This window comes from Cygnus atratus, chromosome 8, assembly GCF_013377495.2.
Source record: "Cygnus atratus isolate AKBS03 ecotype Queensland, Australia chromosome 8, CAtr_DNAZoo_HiC_assembly, whole genome shotgun sequence".
In the NCBI taxonomy this organism is placed as follows: domain Eukaryota; kingdom Metazoa; phylum Chordata; class Aves; order Anseriformes; family Anatidae; genus Cygnus; species Cygnus atratus.
In genome coordinates, this window is record NC_066369.1 from 22,913,677 (window position 1) to 22,925,893 (window position 12,217).

A 12,217-nucleotide genomic window follows, 5' to 3' on the forward strand; every position below is an offset into this window, starting at 1 on the left:
ACTTTCATTTTTACTTCATCATTAACCTTAAAAATAACAGATTTGTATTAAAAGATGTGACAGAAAATACTAATTAGATGCAAAGTACTATCTAATCTGGTGACAAGCAACCATTACGATTATTGTTCAGAAAAGGAAAAACCCTTGAGGGCCTGTTTTTTTCCTACCAGCTACACCAATTACTTGTCTTTGATCTCAGTGGTGCAAGAACAAACACTCATGTTTGACTGGGGTATGAACTTCCTTAGGTTGCTTTATTTCCTTCTACGAACAGGATCGGTCTTCCTCTAAATCATGGAAGACTATAGACAGTTTGCTGTTTTGCAGTGCTAATGTGTCAGACAAAAATAACCTGAAAAAATACATAAGTACCATTCACTGACGTTATATATCCACAATTACATTTCTCATGTTATTTATTTTGTGGATGCTCATAGAGAATTCATTGAACAAAATTTCATTTTTAATAACTGAAGATATTTATTTTCCCAAAATACTTTCTAAAAGAAATTTTAAAAGAGAATTAGAATTTTTAAGTCTCCGAAGTTTCTAGAAATCATGCACCTCTACACTAAGTTACCCTGTATTTTTTTCTCATGCAAAACAAAGCATCAGATGGGCAACTTCCTGTAGCTACATTAAAGCTGGAGGGGGAGGAGGAGGAGGTCTGGGTTGAAAAATACCTCACACAACCCTAAATTCATGCTGAAAAGTTAGTTTTTCAATGTTTGCATAAAAACTCATTTCTTTCAGAAAAAATAGATGAGAATTTAAAACTATTTCATGTCATAACTTTTTTTTTTCCAGTATCATTATGACTAGTCTTTCTGAATCATTCCCTGTTACTTCCAAGTTTTTAAACAGGCTTTTCTAAAAAATCAAAAACTACAGGAATAAAAATGAAAAAGAAATTCACCCTGTATTTGTGAAAAGTGAATTTGATTAAGCTTTAACTTTAAATTACATTAAATTGTATTAATTGTAGATTGAAGACTTCTTTCTCCTGACAAAGGACATTAATCTTATTTGTTAGTGTAGATAATTCGAACATATTTTGCTATAGAATACAGAACACAATCCTTATGGACTATCAGTTTCAGAGGGTAGTACAGACATAATATTAAAAAAAGACTTCATATAGATATATGGTCAAGTGGTATCTTGCACAGAAACATTACGAACTCAATCACATGTCCCACGATATATTTAATGACTTCAGTTTCAGGTAAAAGAGCCAAGTTTCACATTGAAGTCCAAACCCATCTCTAGGTGTGGTGAGAGCTTACCACAGGCACTCCGCTTGTACGGAAACAAAGCAAACAATTCACAGCGTGATGGCAACCTGCTCTCCTGCAGCCACCCGAATGTGCAGCGCAGATTAGCTGTGTGATCGCAGAGCCCTTCCACATGCACAGACTTTGGCCCATAAAGTGCTGATTCTACACAGACTATGAACATACTTTTCAGTATTTATCAATACATTTATCTACAGCCCCTGGTTGTTCAAGTTCTAAAACTGTGTTAGTTCAAATTCTGATTGTATTAAAACTTTTTTATACGTCTTTATTATGTTCTTCACTAGCACTTACCCATCAGTGTCTGTAATATCATACTCCCATATTCTGTGAGGTGTTTAAATTATATCTATGTAGAGGAGAAGACACTGACTAGTGACCTGAGATAAAGACAGAAATGTGGACAGCCAAAGTAAATTCAGTTCTAACTGTACTTTAAAGGGAAAATCTACTATGTTTTATCTTATAATATTAAAAGTAGAAGCTAATATACTCATGATTAAAAAGAACAGGTATTTTTTTTGATTTCCTAGCACAGTGTTTATTATGTGCTATTAATTTGTATCCAAAAAAGACCATGACAGCTTTAGCACAGTTTCTGAACTGGTATCTAAATGTGCTGTACTCCTACTGGTACTGGCTGGACAGAGACATCTAACTGCAGCCACTTTTATTTTCCCTTTGCAAAGAAGAACCAAGAAAGTTTGTTTTAACTCCTCTGTAGCTCATCTGTATCAAGATACTTCAGAATATGTATTTATACAGACTGTAATACAATACTGAACATCAGACTCGCTGAACACCTCATAGAGAACATATTTTTCAAACTACGAATATGGTAAAACCCAAGTATTTTAACAGAATCTTCACAAAACTGTTGTTTTGATGTATATTACACTAAACAGTACAATCATGGGGCTTTTGTAAACATAATTTTCTAACCAAAGTGCATTGTTTTGCAATACCCGTGAGACGTAACCTACCGGCTTATAAGTTCTTTGAACTGTCTATATTGATTTGTTGGAGAAGCTGATAAAAAATTAATCGAATGCCTGAAAAAAAGGCTGGAGCACTTGTTAAGAAAAAAGTACTTTTAAAATTTAGTAACTTTTAAAGAGTATTTTTCAAAAACAATGAGAAACTCATTTTCTGACAAAGTGCTAATTCTTTAGATATTCTTTAGCTATCAAAATATCTTATACACATCTGAAAATAAATACTCAATTGTTAATTTTGAGATAACAAACATTAAAATGTACAGAATCTACTAAAGTTTAGGTTTTGTATGTCTAATATAAAAATATATATATTTAACTAAAAACATATACTGTATAGAATGATATATACCAAAAAAATCTTCGTTGATGTTCTTACGCAGACGTCATTCTTGTTGAAAACCGGTGCACAAAACTTCAGCCCTCAAAAACAAGAATGTAAATACATTAAAATACAGCTAACTTCATTATATTGTCAGTAGATGTCTGACTTGGAAATTCCAAGCTACATCTGAAACAATATCAAGTTTGAGCACAGAAAAACTCAAGAGTCTTCCTGATCTGGAGAAGTTCGGGTCTGACCACCATTTTGTGTGTTACACAGAGATATTCAAATGACAGTGTAGTAAGTGCTCCCATGGATGCGTCACATGGCCAAAGAATGAATAAAAAATGATTTAATTGCATTAATTTCCTCAGTTATGCATTTGGTACAAATGTATAATAGCAGTAAATATATAACACAAGTTCCTGCCCCACTGGTATTTTATTTCTGGGCTTTTTTGAGCTTCTGCTTGTCATCATTGTCTGGCGAGTTACTATGATGTTTAAATACACACTTTGTATTGTCTTAGTTTGCCAACTGCAAGTGAATGGCAACAGGTCAATTGCAAATGAAATATTTTTCTCCATCACAGATTTAAAAATGATAGCTAATTTAGGTAGCCACTGAGATTAACTACTTACTTATCAAAATGAGGAAATTAACACATGAAAACAACTACTGTTACTGGTACACCTGAAGAAGGGAGGTATTTATAACTACATTTTAGTACAGTACCAGAGATCATTAAAAGCAGAAGCGAATATGTAACCGTATGAGCAGGGAGGGTAAACAGCAAAGGTTAATAAAACCTTCCTGTCAGAACCCGAGCCTCCGCATGACTGGAATTCAAAGGAAATACCGTACCTAACGCAGCCCGTAAATGTCAGAGGAGCGGGCTAAGCAAATCACGAGGGGCATTTCACGGGATTTCCCCACACGACCTCCCGCGGAGGCGATCCCGCTCCTCTCCCCGCCTCACGACGCCTGCCCGCCGCCATGCGGCCCCGGGCGCCCGCCCTCAGAAAAGCGCGGGCGGCGCGGCGCCTCCTGGCGGGGCGAGAGCGCCCGGCCCGGGCGGCTGAGGAGCGGGGCCGCCGGCCTCAGGGCTTCCGCCTGACGGAGGAAGAGCGGCCGCAAGGAGCCGGCGGCTTCTTCCTCCCGAGGGCACACCGTGAGGAGCGAGGGCTCCCTCTGCCTCCCAGGAGGGAGCTCCATGATCAAAATTGCACCCAGCAAGTCTGTCCCCTTCAAAATGCCATTTTAACTTTCAAATAATACACCAAATGAAGTTATGAAAGGCTCTTTCTGTCATGGTGAGGTGCAGAGCGTAGTTATTAACACAAAGGCTCTTAGTCTGGGCACAGAGCAGGCTTATTTGTCACATTATCAGGACTTCATATAGCACTGTATGATGTAATGGCCCAGTGTAGAAGCACTTGCCTTGGGAAAGACCTTCAAGATCATCAAGCCCAACCATCAACCTGACCAGCTGTGTGCCATCACTAAAGCATGTCCCCCAGTGCCACATCCACATATCCCTGAAATACCTGCAGGGATGGGGACTCCACCCCCCCCCCCAAGGCAGCCCATTCCAACACTTGGCCACAGGTCCAGTTTCACTTCTGAATAACAGCAGAAAACATTCTAGTCACAACAGGAAAAGAGATACATATTCCACTGGAGTAGACTACACAAAGACCTCCTACGAATTGCTGTTATCATTTCTGTGACATTTCAAAGTGAATGGAGCTAGCTACAACTAAAGTAAATTTTACATTAGACTAGCCCTGACTTTCCTCCTTTTCATATGCTAGGATAAGAAAGTTTGATATCAGGTAATTTCATGTTCGACCACATTGCATTAGTATTCATTCACTTATCTTGAATCAGTTATTTATATGCAACTCCCATATAACCATGGGGTTATTTGCAAGGGTTTGTTTAGTGCCTGGAAGCATCCTGACACTCCTGTTACTAATCCAACAACCCCAGGATGTTAACCTAATTTGTTATCTTCATGAGAAGAACATGGATTTTAATCACTAAGCAAAATGATTTTAACTAAGCATCACTTCCACACTTCCTCAGGAATATTTGTTAATTTGTTATAGTTAAGCAAGACCAAGAGATTAACTTTTTTTAAAATATTTAGTGCAGTAAGCCTTCTGCAAGAAACCTGTTTCCCCACACACACTTCACAGGTTTACTACTCAAGGCATGTGACATTCACTCTTGACTCATCTAAATAGCCCTGGGCCTCAACTTTGCTACTATTCATTTTAACAGGATAGAACTTGTTTACTAATTGAGGAGTTAAAGGCAGGCTTTTAGGCATTTATACTTTTTAAAGTTTAAATTAACCTTTACAGGTTCATAAAGATCACAAAGCTCTAACATACTTGTATCACAAAGCAATAGCACCTTCCCCAAATCTGAAGGTCAGGACTTTTATTACAAGGCACCTGTAACCATGAAGCTACACAGCTGTGATGTAACTTAAGGCCATAGCCATATGTTTTGAGTCTCACAGTATGCACATAATCAATTGTGGTACAAAGATGAAAGGCAAGGCTGAGCAAATCAGAGTACCATGGTTTATAGTGCCACCCTTTTGATCTTATCCATTAGCTTTAAGTCTTATGATCAACTGGCATATTCTCAATCCTCCCAAGACTTCCACTCCACATAATGGGAGAGATTAGGGATGAATCTTATATATCCAAGGAATTTTGCTTTCCAGAAGGCCCAGTCTTCTCTAGAGTTTCCAAATTGGATGTTAAGGTTCCTAGAAGGTTTGCGTATGCAATCAGTTTTGACTAAAAGAGATGCAGAAACAAGTTTACACTACATATGAAAACACACCTAGCCTTTATCAGTCATATTTGTGCTTCATGATCTGGACACTGCATTACTGCTAAAGTCTAATAGAATCTGATCTAGCCATGTTCCTCTACCTATATTCAAGGCTCCTCTTCTAACAAGAACTTCACTACTGCAACATGAGAACTGAAGTGTTAGTACCTCCAATCTAATGGAGCTGTCTAAGGACTCTGGGAATTGAGTTACCTACAGGCAGCTCAGTAGACTGAGCTTTTAACTAGCAATCTTTGCTGCTGTTTAAAAGTTGTGTTACTGAACCAGAGGATTACACCACAGCTCATGTTATTGTTCCCATGGTCCCCTCTACAGGGATCAACGCAGATTTTATATTCTAGTGAATGAATCTGACCACTACTGACCAGCAAAATGGAAGCGCTCTTCCAGCTCTTTGACTACATAAGACCAATACACAGCATGCTTTTTCCACAAGTTTAATAGTTACAAAAGAATACCACTGCTCTATATGCAACACATGGCTAACCACATACAATGCATTGTCACTAAAGTCAATAGGGCATGATGTACAGATATTGATCATTAGGATTTTCTATGAAGGTACTATCAACAGAACAAACTTTCCTTCAAGTAAAAAAGTTACTGTTTATACCTATAGCATGATCCCTTGACTCAAATGCAATGATTTAGTCAAAGTTCAGTAACTGATACTTGCTCTTTCTGTAAGGCATACTAGTTTCCACTCAGACTGAAAGTTTACTTCTGCTTGGAGAAATATTCTTTGCTTTTCTGAACATCAGGCTTGATTGTGTCACTGCCAGGCTTCCAGCCAGCTGGGCACACTGAAATGATAAGAACATGCAAGTCTTATTCCACAGGAGTGGTTAGTGTTTCATACAAAGCATACTAACAACTCAAAACCTGTAACAATTTCGCAAGGTACATTAATCAGTTTCATCACATCAGTTATTTTTAATCCTTTTCATTTGCTTACTAGGTAGTAGCACCCGAGGAACCCAGTGTCTGTCCATGCAACAGTGGGCCCTCTACACATGCACGCCTTCCCATCTTTCATGGAAGTTTCACAGCAAGGGAACATCAACTCCAGCAGTCTGGGTCAGGAGGCATCTTTACAACTACTACAATGTACTTCCCCAGAGCCAATCAAGCCTACTTCTCCCCCATCTTAAAATCGATCCTACTCCCATCCTCCAGTTTAGTGGGGGAAGGGGAAGAAGAGTTAAACTGTCTCTAATCCCACTCTGTGGGCATCAGGAGACAACCACAATGCAGAGGTAGCACAGCCTCAAAACTGCAGTGACACAAGCAGCATTCTTTGGAGTCTTCCTTTTATACAGCTAAGGAAGGCCTGATGCTTGCTTTACGCAAGCCTGGTCATTAAAGCTGTGACATCTCAGCTTCGGAGTGTCACTATAGACTTCTGGTCTAGCCTGGTTTAGATGAGACTGCAGCCGTAGTTCTGGAGGAAAAGCTTCTGCCAGCTTCTGACTACTCCAGAGGAGTAGCAACCTCCGCCCTTCCCCTTCAACATTTGACAAATACTCAATGGACCATGAATTGGAGTAGGATTATGCAGTGACAAATCGCTTTACAGAACCAGCTTCATTACAAGAGGCACAATCAATCACTTGCTGTGAACAAATCTATACATGTACGTAGTACCTTTCAGTAAGGTTATTAAACCTGTTTAGTTAATACTGTTCTCTTGAGAGCTATTTAGAATTAGATGCAAGAACCCTTACCTTCTCCATGTTTATCTGTAAATTGGAAAGCCTGCACAAGCCTGAGGGTTTCATCAACAGAACGGCCAACAGGAAGATCGTTGATTGTTATCTGCCTCAAGATCCCCTTCTCATCAATTATGAACAGACCCCTACAAAGACAGACCTGGGGTTAAACACAGGTTCTGAAAGATTTGTCTGAAGTGAGTTGCAAAACCAAGCTGAATATTCTACCACACCAATAAGTTGTGTAATGTAGTATTACTGATCTCTTCCTTTCCCCACAACTAAAAACCTTGTGTATACTCAGTACTGACGCATTAACAGTTGAAATCCTTACATTCAACAGTAGCTAGGAGACAGGAGGTAGCTGTTACTCTCCTGCACTTGTTTTGATTTAAAGAAGACACTAGTGGAAAGACAAAGTGGAAGAGAAACAAAGAAAAATGGAGCTAAAGAAGAGACATTGCTGTATTCAGAGAAAAATATATGCAGTTCTTAAAAAGACAGTCTGACTTCAGCAGTGGCCAGTTAGTCTAAGAGTCAGCAGAAGTTCAGCTCCCTCAGCAACTTTAACTGAACAGCTGACTAAAAGATAAGGCTTGCTTTTTAATTCTAAAGTACTTTAATCACCAATTACCTGTAATCACTTTCAGAACGAGGTAGGACTTTCATTAGCCATGTTTATATAAGCTCACCTGCATGAGACTCCTGCTTCATGTAGATATGTAAGACTCCAAGTAATACAGTTATCAAAGGGAAGCAGCAGGCCTTTATCTAGCTTACCAAAACCATAAGAAGTCTAAACACTAAGGAGAACCAAGTAACATCTCCTCTCGTTAGAGTGTTTGATAGCTTAAAGCAGTATACATCTAGAATAGCTAAGAACTTCAGTTTGTTTTTAAGTGTTCAAGTACACACAAGTTCTGTGTTAATCTGTATTGCAACATGCAACCTTAACAAGGAGTTCACCTTAGTGCACATTACCTGTACGCAATACCTTCATCCTCTTTAAGCACTCCATAGTCTTTGGCAATGACACGTTTTGTGTCAGAAACCAATGGAATTTTCATAGTTCCCAAACCACCTTGTTTCTTGGGAGTGTTGATCCTAAAAAGTAGAAGTTAAATATTTAAGAAAAAATGGACAGTTCAAAGCATAAAGTACAACAGAAGCTGATCTTCAGTGTAGCACTGCACTTAGTCTACCATGAAGCAACAAAGGAACTGACCAATATTCTCCATTCTGTTCAGAAGTACCTGACACTACCAGTACTTCCTAAGTGCCTTTAGTTCTTCAGTAAAGATAGTTTGAATACTCAGGACTCCGTTCCTGTAAGGACAGGCAGAACATTCTATTTGATTAAAATAAAAGGCTGATTCTTACCATGCAAGGTGACAGAAGTGAGAGTCAACAGAAGCTCCAATTATTTCACAGTTAATTTTCTTGAATTCATCAGCTCTGTCACTGTATGCAATAATTTCAGTTGGACAGACAAAAGTGAAGTCCAGAGGGTAGAAGAAGAACACAACGTATTTTCCTAGAAGAGCAGTGTCACCAGTTAAAGTCTTTTACCTTAGGTTTTATAGTACTTGTAATATTCAGTATCAAACATTCAAGTATCAACAGAAGAGAACGCTTTGCTAATACTCTAGAGAAAGGAACTTCACTGCCTGTAGGGAAGTCTACTTTCCACTGACAGGAAAAAAGACACTACAAGGGAAGATTTTGCTGTTCCATGTAGCACATTGGAGATGTTACATCAGTCTCAAACTGAGAGAACAAATAAGCCTGTCCCCAGATTATACTTCAGAGAAATTTTAGGCTGATAACCAACAATTATCATAGCCAGAACATTCAGCCATACTGCCAACAGCTTCCCAAGCTTATTCCAGCCATCAACTGACAAAAATACAAGTTGTCTACTACAGTCTACCGTCAGGTGGTCACTATTACTTTGAAACCAAACCAAAGACTTCTACTTAGATGCTCTCTGACTCCCACATTTGGCCAGACTGCATTTGTGTCATTAGAAAGGCACATAAACTTACCTTTATAGTCAGAGAGTTTGATGTCTTTGAATTGCCCATCTGGCATCACAGCTGTGGCAGTGAAGTCAGGGGCTGGTTTTCCAATGAAAGCCTTTCCTGAAGACATCTTGATTTACTCTAGAAAAGAGTAAACAGTACAGTTTAGGTAATAGTATGCTTGCACCCAGAAATAACTATTCAAAAGACCTCACCCATTTACATCAAGCATCAACAGGAACCGTTCATCACCATTTGGTCTTGCAACACAAGGCTTAAGAATAAGATTAGTTTCAAGTTTGTTATCTGGGTAGTCAGGTATCCAAAACAAGGTACTAAGCAGATGCCTAACACTGAGATCTACAGCTCATTAGTCTCCTAATGAAAGGTAATTGTTATCTTTGACTAGTAACAGCTTATTACAGAAAAGAGCTAGCCTTCTTGAGTTTTAGCAGTAGTCAGTAAGTCTTCCAGTTCACTAATTAGGTAAGTTAGAGAATCTCTTCCTACCTTTTGATGAGGAAACCCTTTTTCAAGTTTACAAGAGAATTTAAGACCTCAAACCTTTTCTTGGTTATTCAAGCAGGGTTTTGTTCATCTCCAAGATAACAATGGAGATGTTCTCTACATAATTACTCTTTAGCCTTGCAAACAAAGCTGCCTTGTTTCATTTGTGAACAGAAGACTAATGGTATACTTGGGAATCACATTTTATGTTAGCAAGTAAAATTTCATCAAGTCTTAAACCAGTAAGGCTAGGTTGTTCCCCCTGAATACTTCTGTCTACTGTAAGAGACAGAGTGTACACAAGGACAAGAGAGCTTAACTTCTGGCTGCCTGGCCTAACACCAAGCCATTTGCAACATGTCCTGTAGAGTATTTTTGCTCTGTCTGGGAATGCAGAATTTGTGCATCACTTCTTGAATTCCAGTTACTTCCAGAGCATAATTTTTCAGACAGACAGCTTGTGAACCTTGTTTCTTTGGCTCAGTCTTTTTTATGTGATCTCACTGAAGACATTCTATATACTGTACAGGCACTAGCTGACTTGGAGATACAAACCTCTGTAAGGTTAGTATGAGTCTCATATCGCTAAAGAAAGGTAAGATTCAAAGATCTTTATAAATCCTGCCTGCAAGGCACAAAGTCCATTCCAGAGCAGGTCAGAAACACCTCATTTCTTGGCTCCTTCCTCCTTGCCACATACTTTCTGGAGAACTAGTCCAGAAGCCATAAGAAGCATTTACCTTTCAGTCAAATTTAAACTTATCAGTTCAGAACCTTTTCATTATAGGTTTTACATTTGAAGGCTCCTCCTACACACCCTGAGAATACAGAAACAATAACCTGCTACCTCAGCTTGGTTTGCAAAGCACCACCTTACTCAGTGTTTCTAACTGCCTCGTGCCACAAGCAAGCTCTTCTTCATCCCCTTGTTCATCCAAGGGATTTGTCTTCAAATTCAGCAGGCTAGGAAGTAATCTTATGAATGCCTGGCAGTTTTGGCCACCATCATTCATAAGATTGTACTGAAACAGCCTAGTAGGATGACATTAATAAATCCTCTGAACTCTTCATGTAGCCATGAATACAGACGCAATCCTGAAACTGCAGTTCTGCAGGAGTGGACAAGGGGACAACCATTGCACAAAATTTCTCTGAAATATTGCCAACTAACAAATTTTGTCTTCTGAACAATACCTGTTTTATCTGGAGTGCACGACCTCACAGTTTGTCACTGAATTACATTATTTTACAGTACTCAAGCTCAAGGTCATCCTTTTACTCAGTAGGATGCCAATCCTTCTATATTTGTTCCACCGACAGTCCCTGGAGTGTATTACTGGGGATTCAGTGTCAAATAAACACTGTCAGACTGCTCTCTGGCACTTCTCCTTTCTAAAGCAGGGGGTTATTGTTATTGTCCCCTTTTTAGGTAACTCAAAGGTCTTTAACATCAGGTTAGGAGGTTTAGTTGCGTTGCACTGCAATCCAACTGCTTTCCACTGCAACCTGCCGCTGCCTGCTCTTCTACGCGAGAGCAGCACGCATTCCCACCTTCTGCCTGGATTTTAGCCGCAGCGTTTCCTAACCCGCAGAGGCACAGACCACAGCCTCAGCACGGCAGTTCCTTTCCCTCGAGAGGAAAGGCGAGCGGGCGTTGCAAGTGCAGCGCCGTTTAATGGAGTCAGAGCACCTTCCAGTTGCTCACAGCTACGGCACAGCCTCAATTACCTCCGAACTGCAATTACGCCAAGCCAGGCCTGCGCTCTAGCTAAGAATTCATACCTTTAGGACACCTAAGGCCGTTGCACAACACCCCAGCCTTCCTCCCCGCTACCCCCAGCACTGCGGTCAAAGCCTCCGAGCTGCGGTCAGAGGAGACCGACCCGCCGGGCTGCAGCACGCCGCAGCCAGCTGCTCGCACTCCGCCCGACGCCGGTTCGCGCAGGGCGGGCTCCGGAGTGACTCCGGAGCGACTGCGGAGCGGGGACGGGAGGCGGCGGCCGAGACCAGCGCCGGCGGTGAGGGGGGCGGGGGAGGTCCTTGCCATCCCTCCGTTAAAAAGGGGGGGGGGAGGAAAAAAGGGAGAAGAAGAAAGGGAAGAGATGAAGAAAGCGACCCCATCTGCGCAGAGGGGGAGGGGAGAACAAAACCAAATTAAAAAAAAAAAAGAAAAAAAGGAAAAAAAAAAGAAAAAAAAAAACCTCCCTCCGAAAAAAAAATAAATAAATCACGACCACCCCAGTCGCTGCAAGCGCAGCCCCACGCAGCTCCCCCAGCACTCACCAAAAGACCTCCTCAGTTCGATAAGACCCCGAAACAGCCCCGAACCCAGCAGGAAGCCGCGAATGCGGCAGCCCCCGCCGCCCCGCCGCTTTATAGCGGCCGCGATCTCGCGAGGAGACGGGCGAGGCCCTCCCGGCCTCCTTCCCGCCCTCCGCCCGGCCTCCCCTCACGGCCTCCGCCCGCCCCTCACGGGCCGCCGAGGCCGAGC

General features: G+C 40.8%; 1 protein-coding gene across 1 annotated transcript; it reads right to left on the reverse strand.

Annotated features, from left to right (window-relative positions):
• Nucleotides 1–5,910: 5,910 nt before the first annotated feature.
• PRDX1 (peroxiredoxin 1) lies at nt 5,911–12,217 on the reverse strand. The gene is made up of 6 exons (XM_035537135.1): nt 12,010–12,217; nt 9,244–9,360; nt 8,579–8,732; nt 8,180–8,302; nt 7,214–7,344; nt 5,911–6,292 (listed from the first exon to the last, which is right to left on the reverse strand). Exons 2-6 carry the CDS (start codon nt 9,347–9,349, stop codon nt 6,207–6,209), a joined length of 600 nt encoding a protein of 199 aa, XP_035393028.1. The 5' UTR covers nt 9,350–9,360; nt 12,010–12,217; the 3' UTR covers nt 5,911–6,206.

Bases quoted from the DNA above. Each gene is read 5' to 3' on its own strand.
- PRDX1 (XM_035537135.1), bottom strand. From the start codon at position 9,349: ATGTCTTCAGGAAAGGCTTTCATTGGAAAACCAGCCCCTGACTTCACT. The intron at 8,733-9,243 runs GTAAGTTTATGT...CTGCTCTTCTAG, and splicing joins CAAACTCTCTGACTATAAAG to GAAAATACGTTGTGTTCTTC. The intron at 7,345-8,179 runs GTAATGTGCACT...CTGTCTTTGTAG, and splicing joins GATGAAGGTATTGCGTACAG to GGGTCTGTTCATAATTGATG.